Source organism: Bombyx mandarina, chromosome 22 (genome assembly GCF_030267445.1).
Source record: "Bombyx mandarina strain Sakado chromosome 22, ASM3026744v2".
NCBI classification, from domain to species: Eukaryota; Metazoa; Arthropoda; class Insecta; order Lepidoptera; family Bombycidae; genus Bombyx; species Bombyx mandarina.
Window position 1 is genome coordinate 12338085 of NC_143228.1, and position 20267 is coordinate 12358351.

Here is a 20267-nt window from a genome sequence, read left to right on the forward strand (position 1 = left end):
AAATTCAAAGAACAATAAGTTAAATTAAATGTCTATTGTTTGTTTCATTTTTACTTTTATTACATCTAATTTACATGTATAATACATACAAATACCTACCTAATATGATTTTGAGAAATTATAATAATTAGATAATAGTGATAGTGCTTTTAGGAAATTAAAAGAAAATGTTTTAAGTGTGATAATCTACATTTATTATTCAAAACAAAAAATACATAATATATGTACATACAACATCGAGCTGAAATTTATAGTGTATGCGTGCCGGAAACGTTTACCAAATATTAACAACTACACTCAAATACAGATCACCAAATACCATGCATAAAGGTATATGCCCGGGCCCTATGGTTTGGTATCATAAAAAAGTTATCTAAATTAGCAATACATATACGACAAGGCAAACAATATGACAAGACGAACAAACAAAATACAAAACCATCTGTGATCGTTCAATTGTAACAGAAAACTCACTAAAGCATATTTAATTGCATCTCTCGTAATCGACGATAAGAAGCAAAGAAATTGTACTAGCAGGGTTTGAAGATTGTAGATAAAGAAAATGTCACCTACACAGGAAACGCTATATTAACACTGGGCCACATAATAACTAGGAGTTAGAATGGAATTGGGTATGGTAATGGGATTTTAGGTATGTTAATTTGCTTATATGGTGGACGAACTCACAGCCCACCTGGTGTTAAGTGGTTACTGGAGCCCATAGACATCTATAACGTAAAATGCGCCACCCACCTTGAGATATAAGTTCTAAGGTCTCAGTATAGTTACAAATTTCAAGACTTAATTCCTGAATATCCTGCATACTAACTCTTTGCACTCTAGAGGTGACTCGCACAGTAAGCATAGTGCTGAGCATAAATTCAATTAAAATTATTACCCAAGTCTCAAGTAAAGTTACAACGGCTCCCCACCCTTCAACCGAAACGCATTACTGCTTCACGGCAGAAATAGGCAGGATGGTGGTACCCACCCGTGCGGACTCACAAGAGGTACTACCACCAGTAATTACGCAAATTATAATTTTGCGGGTTTGATTTTTACTACACGATGTTATTCCTTAACCGCGGAAGTCAATCGTGAGCATTTGTTGAGTACGTATTTCATTAGAAAAATTGGTACCCGCCTGAGATTCGAACACCGGTGGATCGCTCAATACGAGGGTACCGGACGTCTTATCCTTTAGGCCACGATGTGGGAGGATTAGTAATATAAGATTGGATGCTTCCATATATCGTTCTTGTATAATTCAAATGCTTCGTGATATCAGCATTCAACGTGATATACTCGGCTTATAATGAGCGCCTTTTTTATGAATCACAAAGGCTTATTTTCTAGAGTTCTTTCCTACTTGATTGGTGGTAGCCTAAGGGGTTGGTAGCTGAGCTCACGGAGCTCAACCCAGGAGAACTTAATATTAGCCCTAGCAAGAGCATTGCTTCGCTACCACCGGATTGAAATCGCGACCCACAGGAGAAGATCCGGCGAGAAACGCAGTGTTTATGTGTATGGGCTAGGTTGAACGTCAAACTCAAAATTCTGAGAGTGTTTGAATATGTCTGACATAATGACTATAAGGACGAATAAGTGGCGCACAAACCGATTCAATGAATGTAATATATTTCAGACATGAAGTATGTTCTATTGGAAATATCAGCAACAAATTTTCTCTTTAATATATTATAATTTGGTCGGCCTTCTCTCCAAAGCCACTGGCATCCGTCCACTGACTTCATCATGATGTCCAGTTTTACCCTGATTCGAGGAACAGGACCTTTCTCCGGTTCACCCACTACCTTGTATCTACGTAATATCGCAGATAAGAAGCCTTCATCGAAATCATTGCATATTGATAACCTGCAAAAATATAAAACGAACCAATTAACGCGTTGTCGCTTCATACGAGCAATATTAAGTTCAAAACTATTATTACAAAAAAGTAATTGAAGGGAAACAGTAAGTTCATCCAAGCGTAAATAGCTGTCAACATACAATAGCAAGCAATTTCAACAGTTTATCCTGTAAAAAAGGGAAGGCTGACCTCGAATATATGGCTCTAGGCTCGTAAATATCTGGTCGTGGTATGGACACAGTACTCACCCAAACAATTCCTAGGGCCGCTACTGAACGGCATGTAGCAGCACGGGTGCTCGACATTAAACGCTCCGGTAGAAACCTGTCTGGATCGAAGTGTTCCGCCTCTGGACCCCAGTACTTTGGGTCTCTATGAATTCCCCAGATAGAAACGAATATACCTGAACCGGCAGGCAAAACGTTACCAGATGCTTAAATAAGAGAAAAGCACTATTATTATTGACTATTACATAAAACTGTTTTATTACAAACTAATACAACCTCAAATTTATTTAGGAGAAACAATTAGTGACCTACCATAGCTACTTACAAAGATGTTTAGATATAATGTGATGTTTTTAATGAAGAAAGGATTAGTGATGGCCCGGAGGTCTTTCCAGTTTCACCAGGACAGATGGGCGAGCAAAGGCTCAGCCAAGAGGGTGGGATTTGCTAACAGCTGTCCAAGCGGCTCCGAAAGAGACCTAATAACTCAAGAGCAATTGCTTCGCGAATGAATCTACTACTACTGAATCGGAATCGCGACCCCCTGAGAAGATTCGGCGAGAAACTCAGCGGGCTGATGTATAGATTAGGTTGCACGTCAACTCTTTGCCATAAGCCTGCTCCTAGTGTTAGAGGCCGTGGTAGATCGCGCGGGTGGAGCTGTAGCCACCAGGCGATATCTTCCTTGCTTTCCAAGGTGACAGAGCGAATAATCAGTGACCGACAGTACGGTTTCCTTGGAGAGCAAGGGCGAGGCTCTTGCTGTGAGCCTTGATATCTGGAAGGCCTTCGACAGGGTCTGGCATAGGGCACTTCTGTCGAAGCTACCATCTTACGGAATCCCCAAGGGACTCTGCAAGTGGATCGCTAGCTAGGAAAACTTGTGTCTGAAGTGGAAAACTTTCTGGGCGAGTCAACCCCCAGGGCCTTTCTGGCGGGCCTTTCTGGGTGGAGAGAATTCAACCTGTTGAAGATACAAGTTTGCGCGTTCACTGCGAAGAAGGATCCCATTGTCATGGCGCTGCAATTCCAAGGAGTATCCCTGTAACCTTCCGAGATTATCGGGATACTTGGGGTCGACATTTCGAGCGATGTGTAATTTCAGAGTAATTTGGAATGCAAAGCCAAGTTGGCATTTTCCCATTGCTTGAATGCTTGGCTCAACAGAGCCAAGCGGTACTTTACGCCTGGACAAAGACTTTTGCTTTATAAAGCACAAGTCCGGCCTCGCGTGGAGTACTGCTCCCATCTCTGGGCTGAGGCTCCCAAATACCAGCTCCTTCCGTTTGACTCCATACAGAAGAGAGCCGTTCGGATTGTCGATAATCCCATTCTCACGGATCGTTTGGAACCTCTGGGTCTGCGGAGGGACTTCGGCTCCCTCTGTATTTTGTACCGTATATTCCATGGAGAGTGATCTGAGGAATTGTTTGAGATGATACCATCATCTCGTTTTAATATCGCACCGCCCGCCACCGGGGTAGAGTTCATCCATACTACCTGGAGCCACTGCGTTCATCTACAGTGCGCTTCCGGTCTTCGAGGTCTTTTTTGCCACGTAGCATCTGGCTTTGGAATGAGATCCCCCCCCCACGGTGTTTCCTGAGCGCTATGACATATCCATCTTTAAACGAAGCTAGTGGAGAGTACTTAACGGTAGGCAGCGGCTTGGCTCTGCCCCTGGCATTGCTGAAGTTCATGGGTGACGGTACAAACTCACCACCAGGTGAGCCGTATGCTCGTCTGCCTACAAGAGCAATAAAAAAAAACACCACATTCCTTGAAATTATCTCGGATTACATTCGAAGTGCCCTCTTTTTTTGGTTCAGAAACGTCTGCACCCTGTCTGGCTCTAAAGTCAACTGTCATTTGTGAAAACCTTGAAATTTCCGAAGGAAAAAATCTGAATATGTACACAGAACACACAGTCCTAGCGTTATTCAATCAGAGTTATCGTAACAACAAAATACTGAAATTTAAAATAGGAAAAAATGTGAGGTAATGACACGATTTTTTTTTATTGCTTAGATGTGTGGACGAGCTCACAGCCCGCCTGGTGTTAAGGGGTTACTGGAGCCCGTAGACATCTACAACGTAAATGCCCCACACACCTTGAGATATAAGTTCTAAGGTCTCAGTATAGTTACAACGGCTTCCCCACCCTTCAAACCGAAACGCATTACTGCTTCACGGCAGAAACAGGAGGGGCGGCCGTACCTACCCGTGCGGACTCACAAGAGGTCCTACCACCAGTAATTACGCAAATTATAATTTTGTGGGTTTGATTTTTACTACCTGCACGATGTTATTCCTTCACCGTGGAAGTCAATCGTGAACATTTGTTGAGTACGTATTTCATTGGAAAAATTTGTACCCGCCTGCGGGATACGAACACCGGTGTATCGCTAGATACGAATACACCGGACAGTTGATTTGATTTTAATTCTAGTTGCCGTTTGGTATTCTAAATTACCACTGCAAATAATAAAGCTCCTCCTTTGCCGATTTCGGCCCTGGAGATCATTTCAGATCCGTTTTTATCTCCGTCTCCATCTTTACTCCGTCCGTAATTGTCACGGTGTGCTCGTCGTCTGTGGCTAACATAGCCGATCTTATTCTTAGCCTTTGTGCATAATGCGGACAGGTTGGTAATAGTTGTTTTTTACTCTTCGATTCTGGTCGCCGAGCAGCTGTTTAGTCCCACTCAAAAGGCTCAATGCCGCACTTCTTCATGAGACACTTAAGCATATCTTTGTACCTCAAGAGTTGTCCGCCATGCTTACGTTTGCCTTCCTCAAGTTTAAAGAAAAAGATGCGCTTTGCCGTACCACCGCAAATAGCTATTGATGAAGAACAACGCTTGACTACTACTTACGCAGTCTCGTATCCTCTAAAACTTTTCTTATGATAAACGGAACTGGAGGGAATAATCTGAGAGATTCCTTCACGACTCTTTCCAAATATTTCATCTTTTCTAAATCTTCTTTAACTAAGGCACGTTCCGAACCGTCGAAAATTCCGTACAATCTAAAAAAAAATTATTAATTTACCGTTGTATGTACGTATGTATGTATGTGTTTCTTTAACTCAACTACAAATAAGTTTTTTTGTTGCTTCAATTAGAACTCTTTTATTCAATGATCATCACGGCATTGACGTGATGATATCACCTTGACACTTAATGTAAGATCTACTCAATTGCATAATACGAGGGCACCGGAACGTATTAATGCTTCGCGGCAAGCAGGCATGGTGGCTATTCATATATTCGCATTGCCCTATAAAGTGCTGTTTTATCCCTTAATTCGAAATATAATAGGACTTGACGGTCTGCAGATGACGGGAGCAGACCGTGGGCCCAAGGACATTTTTAGGGCCCGAGGTCGAAACTGGGGCAAAGCAGCACGACTCCCGCGGTCAACACTACAACTAACTGATCCGCTGGATCAGAACCATCCTACCGGGTCGGAACGCGATATACCGCCGACCGGGTTGCTCTTCCACACTCCGTTCAGCGTCGACGGCGACGACAGCAACACAAACTGTCGCCCCGTGACAATTGCCGGGAAGAAACTGGCTGGAGCTGGGCGAACGCCCCCGTCCGACCCCCGACTGGGTGGCGACGACTACGAGAGGAAAGAAGAGCTCTACCTCGTGCCCCGCCGTGTGCTCGTCGTAGCCGCTGTAATGCTGGCAATCCGGTGTGAGCCGTTTAAATTTTAGTTTATAATGTTTAGATACTTCAGCGAAATTTATTTATAGTATTATAGCAAAAGTAAATACAAAGCTTTGGTGGCTTAAAGGATAAAATAGCAGATACACCGATATAATATAGTCAGTTTGACCACTTAAACAGACGTATGAATATTTTAAAAAAACGTGTATCTCAATACAAAGAAGAAGAGAAGTTACAGTATCTTTCTTACTCTTGGAAAATGTTTTCCTGTATTTTAGGGTATTTAGCTAAAAGCTCCAGTGTGAATCCAATACCGACTGCCGATGTGTCTGTGCCCGCCACTGTCAATGTTAGCATTTCTTCTCGTAGTTCGACATTAGTATAACCTTTTTCGTCTCCAGGAAACGTAATCAGAAGATCCAAGAGTGTCTTACTTTTGTGTGACCCTAAATCTGGGAGAAGAGGAAATTGATTTTTTACTATCTAAGATGAGTAAATTCAAATCTGATCTGGCACTAATAGACAGCATACTGTGAATGCCTCTGTTTGCTTAAGCACACAGTGTTTTTTAATTATCAAACCAGCGTACTGCGGTCACCAGCTTATATTTACTGGTGGTGTATCGTATTGTAAGGCCTCACGGGTAGAATAAAGTTTTGGCATTTCCATGAATATATTTAATTTAGAATAATTTTCAAGTTCTTTGCCTTATGACGTTCAAGAAATGATGTTGAAATTTATATTACAGCATTCCATTGTATACTGAAAACAATCTCATGAATACCAACGTTAAAATCTGTATAAGTTTACGTACTTCAAAAATATATCACTCAATTTTCGACTTTGTGTAAAAAAATTGTTAAATTGTTTTGTAAATTGTATATACTGTACCTACCATAATGAGTATCCACTTCTAGATCTTTAGAAATCTTCTCCATGTGAAACTCTTCTCTTTTACTCTGAATTACCTGAAAATCAAACATAAAATTAAATGATAAAACTCTGAACGTCATGGTCTAGGCTTTTTTTCGTGACCTTAATGTAGTGAGCACTCTTTGTGGCTTTATCTTTAATATTTACTGACAATTCTAGACGGGTAAGCCTAGCACATTTTAACTTGCCTAATTACTAGCATGAACTAACGTGTGATCAACTGCTATGGCGTGCTCTGATATGTACGTCTTACCTATTTCTATCGCAAAATTATAATTAGTTCTGTTTTGATGGTAACGACATTGACGTCTGCTGGCATTCTACGGTCGAGAGGCTATTCCAATTGCGCCGATTTTTCTATCCAGAGCGTTCAGTTCGGTCTGAGTCCACCCGAGCACGCCGAAGGTACACATAAGAACGGGCATCAGCCAGCCGCTAAACGCCCATGTCTTATTTACACCCGACAAAAGGCTTTTACACACTTTTGTCAGACGTTCATAAAACACGTCGCATGCAGCCTGTTTGAAGACCACAACGTCAATACCTATATTTTGTACATGCCCAAATACCGGTATGTTTCGCCCTTGGAGAGTGCCCAAAGGCTTATCCTAATGGATACGGGTAAACGATTCAATGAGACTATTCTCCCTCTCTCTACACAGTGTTAACCGTGAAATTAGGGACGACCTTGCCCTTGTTCTGTCTTTGGTGGCAATCGGACGTCGAGCAAGAGTATTCGTGAAGTTTAGTCGGTACTCGTCCCGTAGGGCAGTTTTCGGAAGATGACCCACGCGCCTTTCTCAAGATGTAGTATCTTCGCAGACGCCGGAGTCCGAGATAAATCTGAAGTCCTGATCCGATACCCCATCGGTCTGGTATCCGTAAACGAAAACTTCAAAAAAACTTCTAAGTGACAGCGTAACAGCAGCGTGTTACTTAGGTACTATGAGTTAGTGAGTCACTTCAAAATTTGGTAGTTAAACAGTTTATTAATTACTAGCGGTCCCCGGTAGTCGAAAATCGACTATAATCTAAATAAGTAAATAAATAAGTATATACTAATATAATAAATATAATAGTATATAGTAAGGAATACCCTACAAAAAGGGTATAAAACCGGCGCGCAGCTCCGTCACCCGCGCATTTGTCGGTTGACATTCGTCGAGAGAACATCGTTCAAAGACTTTAAGTGTTAATTTAGGAAACACGAATTTTATAATAATGTTGAGGGTACAGTGCCTATAAATAGCAACGCCTTTGCTCGAAACATTCATCGACCCCGTCAGTAAGTATCTACAGTCGGCATCGCTGCGCCACTTTGAGAAGGCGGCACGACATGAGAACCCTCTTGTCGTGGCCGCCGGAAACTACATACCCGATCCTGTAGACCGTTTGGTAAACCGTCGACGTCGCCCAAAGCACGTCATCACGGATCCTCCTGATCCATTAACGGTGCTTTTAGGCAATACAAGCACCGGTCACCGTCCTCGCCGAACCCGTCGCTTGCGACGAAGGGCTCGACGAGCGAATTAACCCACAGACACAGCCCACTGAGTTTCTCGCCGGATCTTCTCAGTGGGTCGCGCTTCCGATCCGGTGGTAGATTCTGCGAAGCACTGCTCTTGCTAGGGCGGTGTTAGCAATTCTCCGGTTTGAGCCCCGCGAGCTCACCTACACAAGCTAGGGTACGCTGAAGTAGCCTCTCAAGGCTATCAGCATAGGTAGGAAAAAAAAAAAAAAAAAAAAAAAAAAAAAAAAAAAAAAAAAAAAAAAAAAAAAACGAAACATTCATTCCATCGGCGGCGTTCGTGAGAGAAGGTAGTCGTGGACATAATATTAAAGACAAACAATATTATTGTATTCTCAATTTGACCACAGACTTTCAACATTAACAAATTTTTTACAATAAACACAGAGCATATGTGTGTGTAAATGTGTTGTTTCAAATATATGGTAGTGTGTGTAACGTTTTCTTTGTTTTTTGTAGGATTGGTAAGAACGGAACGTATGAATAGAGTGTGGAACGGAGCGTTAAGATGTGAGTTTTTTTTTTTTTTTTTTATTGCTTAGCTGTGTGGACGAGCTCACAGCCCACCTGGTGTTAAGTGGTTACTGGAGCCCATCGACATCTACAACGTAAATGCGCCACACACCTTGAGATATAGTTCTAAGGTCTCAGTATAGTCACAACGGCTGCCCCACCCTTCAAACCGAAACGCATTACTGCTTCACAGCAGAAATAGGCGGGCGGTGGTACCTACCCGTGCGGACTCACAAGAGGTCCTACCACCAGTAATTACGCAAATTATAATTTTGCGGGTTTCATTTTTATTACACGATGTTATTCCTTCACCGTGGAAGTCAATCATGAACATTTGTTGAGTACGTATTTCATTAGAAAAATTGGTACCCACCTGCGGGATTCGAACACCGGTGCATCGCTTCAACACGAATGCACCGGACGTCTTATCCGTTAGGCCACGACGACCACATAAGAAGTGAGAGAAAATGGAAAGAAAGAGAGAAGAGAATGACAGATAGAATGACAGAGAATTGGAAGATGGCGAAGACGGTTGAAAAATGAGTAAGACGTAATAAAATTAGTGTTAATTATTAATTACTATTATAATAGAAGATTTTGGAATAGTGTAACTTTTATTTTATGCGCTGCAACCACTATTCTACATTTTTGGGGGCTCGTCCGGGATAAAAACAAATATTCGTCCGTGATAAATGACAAATATTCGTTCGGGATCGACGCCATAAAAATTTCAAGATTTTAACGAAAGACGTGGTAAGGAGAATAGACGAATTTTTATAATAGACGAAAATATAACGACGATTATTAAGAAGAAGACGAATTATAAAAACGTAAGAAGATTTCAAGAAGAAGATTTGAAGACGAATTACGATCACGTTGTTTAAACGGTGGCAAATATTTCAAGATGTCTTTCAACCAAGGAACTTTTATTTCTACGGAAAACAAAGACCCAATTTTCAGTTTAATTGATATGACTAAGTTCAGTGGCGAAGATCACACTTACACCTCGACGAAATGGGCGCAGGATCTAGAAGACAACGCCGAAATATTTGGATGGTCGCCTCAACAACTACTTATCATAGCACGTAGATCTTTATCAGGAACAGCACAGTTATGGTTAAAGACGGAGAAGGTTCATAAAAGTTATGAAGAACTCAAGGCAGCCGTGCTCAAAGAATTTCCTGATGTGATGAACAGCAAAGAGATGCATGAGCTCATGACGGCACGCAAGAAACATAAAGACGAGTCATATTATCAATATATGCTAATTATGAAGGAGATGGGAAAACGAGCGAGATTCCCAGATTACGTTGCCATTCAGTACCTCATAGACGGCATTACAGACCTGGAGATGAATAAAGCAATTTTGTACGGTGCGGTTACTTATCCGGTGCTGAAAGAAAAGTTGTTGTTGTACGAAAGAATCAAAGAAAAATCTGCCAAACAGAATGCTGAACTACATATTAAACGAACTGCAACGGCTTCGGTTAGAGATTCCATGTCAAGAACCAACCAGTATTGTTACAATTGTGGAGAAAAAGATCATCGAGCTAGTGCATGCCGAAATGGAATGAAGTGTTTCAGGTGCAATGAATTCGGCCATATTAGTTACAAGTGCACCAATTCTAACACAGGAAGTACCGAAAGTTCGAGTTACACGAAAACGTCGGTAAAACAGCTGCCGAGAGCTGTCAGATCAGCCAATCAACGGGTTCAAATCCATCCATTGATAAAACAGTCCGATGTAGAACCGAAAAAAGAATCGGTTATGTTCGGAGCGACTTCGTCGGAAAATCAGAGCGAAGCATGCAGCCAAGAAATTTGCAAGATGAAGGATGACAACTGTAATGACAGCAACGTCATGCAGGTTGTAAACAAACAACGTGACCGGCAACATAGCCAGAATAAACCACTAAAATCGATGAAAATAGGTGATAGATTAATAAGTGCATTAATAGATACAGGTAGCGACGTGAATTTAATATCAGAAGATCTGTGGAAAGAGTTAAACTTGCCGTGTAACGATGATAACATGATTTTATCTGGACTTGGACTCTATAAAGTAAGGTCGTGCGGTAAAATCTTTGCATGTATTATTTTCGATGAACGGTGCTATAACAATGTAATTTTTCATGTAGTACCGAATGGGTCAATGCCCTATAGATTAATTATAGGACAAGAATTTCTACAAAATGTTGTGATGTTAGTACGTGAAGGTGCTGTACTATTTTTAAGAAAGGTGATGAATGTTTGTCGTGTGTAAATTGTGTGACTGAGGTTGATGCTAGTGAACATATTAGCAATCCCGATTTAAAGACGAAAGTTACGCGAATTGATGAGTATAAGCCGATACAGACGAAAGAAGCTCTTATTAAGATGAAGATAATGTTAAAAGATGATGTACCAATAGCTCAGCGACCTCGAAGAATGTCACTTATTGGAACAAAGACAAGACGTAAAAAAGATATGAATATGATTGACGTTTTGGAACAAGAAATTAACGATGGATATGATGAAAATAAAGATAATTTAAGACAGAAGGCCAAGCAACAGATTAAGAAGATACAAGAAGAAAATATTATAACATTTAATGATAAAGGAAAACGTAGTTCAACTTATGAGTTGGATGATTTAGTAGTCATTAAGAGAACTCAGTTCGACCCTGGGCTTAAACGAAAGCATTTAGGACCTTACAAGATTATTAAAGTTAAAAGATATGATAGGTATGATGTCGAGAAACTGTATGATACTACCGAAGAGCCAAAGAGGATTTCCAGCTCTGCAGACAATATGAAGAAATGGCCAGATAAGGATGAATGATTGTTTGTGTGTGTGCTTGGATATATAACTGTTGTATCTATAATACTACTCACGTATCCTCACGAATTTTAGGCTATGTATTTAAAACTTATTTTGTTATTCAGTAAATTTTTTTTTTTTGTGTAAAAAGTAAGACTGTCAGATTCAGAACTATTTTATTTTATGACGTTGTATGGAGGAGCCATATCTGAGGGCAGATATGAGAGCAGGATGGCCGAATGTAGGATTGGTAAGAACGGAACGTATGAATAGAGTGTGGAACGGAGCGTTAAGATGTGAGTGAGAGAAAACGGAAAGAAAGAGAGAAGAGAATGACAGATAGAATGACAGAGAATTGGAAGATGGCGAAGACGGTTGAAAAATGAGTAAGACGTAATAAAATTAGTGTTAATTATTAATTACTATTATAATAGAAGATTTTGGAATAGTGTAACTTTTATTTTATGCGCTGCGATCCCTTTTCTACAATTCAATGAATTTTTTATGCCTAATTAAGAAAATTATTAGCATTCTGCACTCCTTCACTATATTCTCTATAGCGACCCGCCCTCGCTTCGCTTCGGAAACATTAAAACACACATGAAATCAAAAAAAAAAGAAAAATCAAAAAAAAATTGCCTATGTTCATCAGGGACAATGTCGGCTTCTAATGGAAAAATAATTTTTCAAATCGGTCCAGTAGTTTCGGAGCCTATTCGAAACAAACAAACAATCTTTCCTCTTTATAATATTAGTATAGATAATATTAGCATAGATATAGATATAGATAAGTGTGAGAAATTTCTTACTCCTCCGTCCGCGCAATTTTCGTAAAAAGGGGGTACAAAGTTGATAAATGAGTTTTATCTTAAACTATAATAAAAAATACTTAAGTACGAACACATCAATAAATTTACCTGGTCAATAAATTCATGCCACACTTTAATACACTTCTGAAGCTCATTGAACACAGGAAACTGTTTGAAAAGCCAATCCGGATGCAGCCATACATGAAACATCCTCTCACAGATTACGTTAAGAAAACGGTTCATAGATTTCAAGAGCTCTGATTCAGCCTTTGCTTGTGCATTGATATTCACGCCCATTGCTGTTTCTAAAATGAAAACGTATTTTTAATCTTATTATCTCTAAAAAGTCCAACGGCCTCAATTACTTTTAAGTGATTACTGGAACTGTAAGGATAATATCGCCCTGAAATATTAGAAAGTCGTCATTCCTTTTAAATAACGACTGCCCCCCACCCTTCAAACCGTAATACATTATTACTTTGCTGCTGAAATAGACAGGGTGGTACATATCCGTTCAGACTCATATTATCACGAGTAATTTTTCCAATAAAATACGTACTTAACAAACGTTTACGATTGACTTCCACTGTGAAAGAATAACAACGTATAATAAAAATGAAAGCGGCAAAAAAACTGTATCATTTGAGAAACTGGTGGTAGGACTTCTTGTGAGTTCGCGCGGGTAGGGTAGGTACCACCACCCTGCCTATTTCTGCCGTGAAGCAGTAATGCGTTTCGGTTTGAAGGGTGGGGCAGCTGTTGTAACTATACTTGAAATCTTAGAACTTATATCTCAAGGCGCATTTACATGGTAGATGTCTATGGGCTCCAGTAACCACTTAGCACCAGGTGGGCTGTGAGCTCGTCCGCCCATCAACGCAATAAAAAACTAAGGAGACTTAATATTCGTCAATTGAATTTAAGCTGTAACTTACCACAAACAGAGTCCAATGTGTAAGCGCTTAGAAAAGGCCAAGAGCTGAACATCCCTTTGCCGACGCATTTACTCAAACTTGAAACAAGCTTCTCGCTTTGCTCAGAGATTATTCCTACAAAACTGTGAACTATTTTGGGACTGAACGCTGGCACCATAATTTTTCGACGTCTTCGCCATATCGACACTAAAATTTCATTTTATACACACAAATGTATTACACGAACTCACCAATACTATACAAGACTCGTAGCAATGAAATGAAATAATTTTAAAGCAATCTATATATATAAAAATGAATTGTTGTTCGTTAGTCTCGCTAAAGCTCGAGAACGGCTGGACCGATTTGACGAATTTTGGTCTTGAATTATTTATGGAAGTCCAGAGAAGGTTTAAAAGGTAGATAAATATGAAAATGCTCGGAATTAAATAAAAATAATTTTGTGTTTCGTTTGATGTGTCCCCCGTCGGTTGGATTCCTTTTTTTTGTTTTAAGTTTATTTTATACAAAAGTTTAGGTCTTTTATTTATCGATTGAGGCACTACGAAGTCTGCCGGGTCAGCTAGTATCCATATAAAAATGAGCCAACGAGATGACACTGTCAATACGTATTTGAGACAAGCTAACGAAAACTAAGAATAAATAACACTATAATAATAAATATGTTAGACTGGTAGAAAATATTATATGAAGTATGAATGAATCTCTGAGACATACAAATTGAACAAACGTACCTGGTGCAAAAATGCCGCCATTCCCTATCCCCGGTCGAAAAAATCTATGTGAATCGTCTTTCTCCAAGCAGGTCTTCAGAATTACCTCCAAGTCAAAAGGATTTGATGACACTAAATAAATAAATAAAAGATTTGCATAAAATTCTTCTAATCAATTCTCCTTATCTTCTAATTCTATTTCTACCAACAACTGACATCTAAACTAATTCTTGATGAAAAACAAATTAATCTAAACCAAAAAATTACAGTGTTAAATTGATTAAGCCGACGCATTATCTGTGCGAACAGCTGTACGGCAACAGCGGAAATCGAGGTCATTTCGGATCCTCCCGATCTACTAACGATGCTTTTAGATACCTCAAGCACCGGTCATCGTTCTCATTGAACCCGTCGCTTACGACGAAGGGCTCGACGAGTAAATTAACCCTCAGACACAGCCCACTGAGATCATCTGCAGATCGTCAAGTCCCGAAAAAAGAAAGAGCTCTTGGTCCTTCTCGTAATAATATATATCTCGTAATAATAAATAAATAACATTATGGACAGTTCTTATAGAAGACTTCATTTCTTCTGCTAGAAAACAAACAGTACCGTGACGATCCGCCAAGACAACGTTTTCAAAATTTTAAATCATTTGTTCAATCACTACCAATGTAGGGCATCCCGTGCTGGGATCGTCGTTAATCCCGAAATCATGTCTTGTGGTCGCGATTCCGATCCCACGGAATAGATTATATTCATCTATTCCGTCCTAATACAAAATTAGAGCAAAGGCCTTTCCAACCTTATTTATCTATTCCGGGTCCGATCCGGTAGTAGATACTGCTAAGCACTGCTCGTACTAGGACTAGTGTTAGGATTTTTTCTCAGGTTGAGCCCGTGAGCTCACCTACCCGTCTGGGCGTAGCTGGAATTGTCCTCTAGGCCACCAGCGAATAGGCAGGGGAAAAAATTGAAGTTCTTCCTCGCTTGAACTCAGCACACAAACGCTCAACCGTAAAGTGTGAAGGAGCATGAACCCATAATGTTGCTCTCAAATCTTGATTTACCAGCTCCGTAGTAAAATTTTACAAGCAAAGAAACTTTATTACCGTGCGAACTTAAATTTTAAAAGAACACATTCCGACGCAAAAAAAAATGTCTGCTATTTTAAAAAAACAAAAGGAAATTGATTGTTTTAATTACATTTTAACTTACATCTCGACTATGCCTACTAGTAATTTTGTTTCTTTCCAAGGAGATTGTGTCGCATTATCACTATTTATTTAGCACCCTTTGTAAACCCACAATCATGCGGTACGTATACATATTTTATGATAATTAGCTGTTTGGTTTGTTAAATATTAACAATGAAATACCAGGTGATGAAAGGTAGAACACCAGAGGTATGCCGGAATCGAAGAACTTGTAGGAACACAGTTTGTTATGTAAACAAAATTGTTCGTAGTCATAACATGCGGCTGCGCCCGCAATCTCCTTTGCTTTTTACTTTTTACGTTCATTCAGTCGCGAATAAACGCTCCGATTAACCAGTTGTGTTATTTAATCATCTCACTTCCGATAACGCCCTGAACCATTATTGACCACTACAAAAAAAACTGCTAAGCCCAATAAAATTGGCTAGATAACAAAATCATGGAGTCTGCTCATAACCACATCTAACACAAAAAATACTATTTTCGAATTTCGTCAACATTAACCTTCTTAAAATGTACTGAAAAAAAGTATATCGGTCGATAAATTTAATGGAAAATTGTACTAAGTATTTTGCCTATTTATATAAAAATACTCAACTCACCAAAGTAAAGAATGTGAAACAACCACATAGTCACTATGCCATTGTGTTTCATGGAATCGTAGCTGTATCTTTGAAGTGACGACATTATTTCTAAAAGAACAAATATTGGAGTTGAAACTATGTCGTCGTATGTATACTTTAATAATAATAATAATATTTTTCAAGCCTCTTAAAATACAAACATGTACAAGAATTCTTAACACTAGTATAATAATATACATGGCTTTTTTATGAGGTATACAATAACAATATTCCCTGGCTTTTATGCTAGGAAAACTTTTGTTACAAAAGTCAGTGGTTCAGTGCTAGGTCACCAGGTAAGATAAGTTAACCAGGAAGAGCGATCTGTAAGAATGTAGTACGTACGTGTGAGTGTGTGTGTGTGTGTGTTACTATTTGGAATCGTGAAGTAATAGGTACTCAACCAAATAATCTTGGGTGGTGGTTTTAAACGACGGTTTGAAGCGTGGAACTATCATTTTTTAGTAGATGCTTTTTATACCTCAACATATGTGATGGCATACACGGTTTGACTCCGCATTAATGGACACCGGTAACCGCTTAACACGATATGGGCTGTAGGCAACTTTTTTCAATTTTCTCTTTTAATTATTTTATTTATTAAATTTCATGCACATTGATTTAAAACACATTAGCGGACTTAATGACTAAGACATGATCTGCCAATCAATCAAGGGTGATGCAGAAAAGGACGTCCTTGGTGCATTTGTTGATCAATTAAAGTTAAAATAGATACTTTATAATTTATTAAACAAAGTTTGTTTACTAAACGAGTATACTACATAAAATGTAAATATAAGAAATGCATAAATTATAATCATATTATAATACATAAATATTAAATATGTACATATATACATTTAAAAGTTTATGTGTACATACGTGCATGACTTACAAAACACTAGAACAATTATGTCTTATATTCCAATTATTGTAGTTCAACGCATTAAAAGTAAAATTATAATGACATTACCTGCGCTAAAATGATTTTAGATTTCAACACCTTGACGCCACTGACTAATTTACTTTTACAACCTTGTAGATCTATGTTATTGCTGGCATAAAGATACTACATGCCACTAAAACCTCTAATCCAAAAAAAATGAAGAACCCTTTTTTATTATTTTTTTATAACTTTGTCTAAGAAACAATACATAAATATAATGATGAAAGTAGTCTAATAAATGAATTTTCCGATTAATTAAAAAAAATCCGTTTCCAATCTTGTACTGAATTTAATGAACGAATAAAATAATAAATAAACGAATTTACACGCTATTTAACAAAAAACAGTGTTAAAATTGTGTAATGAACTCTCAAAAGTTCTGGAAAATGTAATTAACGATCTAGCGTTTCAGGAACGAATACTATCAACATTACTAAGACTTACTACACAGATTAATTTTATATGTGATAACACCAATTAGTTACGATATTATAAAATATAGGTATAGGTAAGTAGTCTATAAATCCTTATTTGAGACTGCTACACAATAATAATGTATTTATTATCTGTGACACTATTAAAATGGCCGCCAAAAGTTGAAAAGTGAAAAAATCGTAACCGCATAAACCGCTGCTAAAATAAAAGTAATTACCAAATTCGCCTTTACTTATTTGAGTAGTCTCGCATGTTTGAAAGTAAGATACATAATCACCAACCGCATTGTAATTGGCGATCACCTCTGTCATCGAAAGTTTTCAAGCGGAGATAGAAGAGGGCAACAGACTGAAGTCTACAAGGAAAACGCTGAACAAGTTAGTGCACAGTCTTCTTTAATCTATCAATCTCATTTTTTTAATAATTAGGTTGTTATCGCGTACAGTCCGCTTAAAACCCAATATGTTTGTTATATTTTAGATTCGTTATCTTATCTTCTAATAACTTTTCCTCTTGTTTTATATTTAATATAAAATGTGAATTTCTATGTTTGTTAGATTATGTTGAAACTTTGTACAGCTGGTATTGGCGTTTCAGATCAGTGCATTTCATTTAGTACAATCAACTCGGTTGCATTCGAGTACTTTTTCGTATAGACCATTTGTATGGGATTAAATATCGTAAAATTCACTAAGCGATCACAAACAAATTTATAGAAAATCCGTCAGGGGTACACCGGAGTTCATCCGGTTTATCCGGAGAGTGTTTTTATATATTACATTGCGATAGTCACAAGGCTTGGTCGGATTGGTTTTATAAAAAAAATGCTTACCCTCTGTGTTACCCATCATTTTGTGGGCCACGCCAACTAACAGGTTTGTCTCGTCAGGAGTCGGGATAGCCGCTGCCAATTTATACATATTCCTCCGTCTGTACCGGAACACTAAAACCCAGCCGAGCCCAACTAATATCAGAAGGAGTGCAATCATTTTCCTATAATTCGTTTTTACATAACGCACGTACGTCTGCTTTGGTTAAAGCCGGGGTTATAAAATTGCCTAAGGAAAGACCTCTCATTTATAGTATTGTTTCGCAACAACGATTATCTGACTTCCGAAGTCGACACGAAACTTGCTGCACTTAAAAACTAGTCAAACTGAACGTCATGCACCTCAAAAACTATACTTAACATATCGATATAACAAGCACAAGATGTCTAGTTTTTTAAAAACTCACTTTTTCAACACATTTTCTGGATTAGATTATTTTTGTAGTAGACATAATATGTACCTATGATAAAGAAATCATATTCTAAAAATGGTCAATTCGAATATGATAATATTTTATCGCAGGGTATGTGGGTCGTTGCTCTGGATTCGACGAGCAGCGCGCCGCCCTCGTCGCGGTCATAGGAGAGGACCTCTCGCTGCCGCGCGTCGTGGCTACAATGCTCGGCAGCGACGCGTCCTGGAAGGCGATGCTCGACTTCTGCGAGTCCACCATCTCGCAGAAAGAGGCGGCGGAACGAGAGAGGGAGAGCTCTTCCCTTTCCGCACCGATCCGTCGCCGTCGAGCCTGGGGCCGGAGGCGGGAATACGCCCGTACGTCGCGGCCCCTGTAGGTAGCGGCCTCCCCCCGGTGAAGGTCAAGAGGCGACCTGAGGGGGTAGAGGCCGCGCGGCGCGCTACCAGCACTCTAGCGCGCTGCCAAGAAGATACGAAAGAGCGACCGGTTGGCGGTGTATCGCGTCCCGACCCGGCAGGCTGGTTCTGGTCCAGCGGGGTATTCCGAGACACCAGTGGCACCATCTGGGCGGCCTGACGGGCTGCCGTACAGACACGGCCGACGTTTCAGAGCCTTCGATTTACCTCGAAGGCTCCGTCGGCTGGGCGTCCTTGGGGTCCGATCTCTGACCGGGGTCAGAACCCGGCTAGTGTAGGGGTGTTCCCGCGGTCAACACTATAACCAGACTCGCGACGCCCTGCGAGGACGCCCGACCCACGGGTCGATGAAGCGATCGTCGACGACCAACGACGCCGGTCTCCGCGCTACAGCAACACGCTAGGCCACCTGGGCAATGCTGCAGTATGTTCGGCGACGACAGCGACGACGAAAATGCGGACCGCATCGCAGTCCGCAGCCGCCGACGCGTCGTCCCATCCTCCTGGTGCCAGCGCGCTAGAGTGACGGTAGCGTGCGGCGCAGCCTCAACCCCCATAGGTCGCCCTGTGACCATCACCGGGAGGAGACTGCCTCCTCATAGGGGCCGGAGCTGGACAAACGCCCTCCTCCGACCCCCGGCTCGGCGGCGGTGGCACGACGCCGAGAGGGAAGAAGAGCTCCCCCTTTTCCGTTCCGCCGCCTCCTTCAGCGAGATGGTGGACTCGCAGAAGTCGAGCATCGCCTGCCAAGACATGTCATTACCGAGCATCGTAGTCACGATGGTTGACAACGACAGGTCCGGTCCTGTCTTCGTGACGAGGACGTGGCCTACGCCGAAAGCGGGGCAGTTTGCAAGCGTGTGCTCCGCCGTATCCAGTCGCAGCCACTGCACTTTTGGCACTTCGGCGTCGGCTTCCTCGGGGCGACTACATGCAGGTAGCGGCTGAAACAGTCATGTTCCGTGAATACCTACGTCGCCCGGAAGGTGACACATCCTCGGTCGCAATTCACCCAGTCCGAGAGGACCAGGCAGATGCCTCAGTGGCTCGTCGCTCGTAGGCGGGGTTCGCCAGGCGGCCAGACCACGGCTCGCCGAGATTGGAGCCTCCGCTCGCGATATAAAAAAGATATAGCTTAACCTAGAATATACGCGAACGAAAGTATAACGGTTAGTTATAATTGACACCATGGCTTGTATAATAAATAATTTTTAATATATTGTAATTTAAATACTATTATAACTTTTTCGATTATTTTGTTTTTGGTGTCCTATTAAAACTAATCAGACATTATCATTAAAATGATGGAAAAGACAATGCAGACCGAATTTTTTTATTTTAAAGTTACATACTTGAAAGAACATTTAATATATCGGTATGAG

General features: G+C 40.3%; 1 protein-coding gene and 1 pseudogene across 1 annotated transcript; one reads left to right on the top strand and one right to left on the bottom strand.

Annotated features, from left to right (window-relative positions):
- Positions 1-801: 801 nt before the first annotated feature.
- LOC149500366 (cytochrome P450 4C1-like) lies at positions 802-18315 on the bottom strand (annotated as a pseudogene).
- Positions 9652-11010, top strand: LOC149500367 (uncharacterized). The gene has a single exon (XM_089737037.1). The coding sequence runs from the start codon at positions 9652-9654 to the stop codon at positions 11008-11010; it is 1359 nt and encodes a 452-aa protein (XP_089593163.1).
- Positions 18316-20267: the final 1952 nt, after the last annotated feature.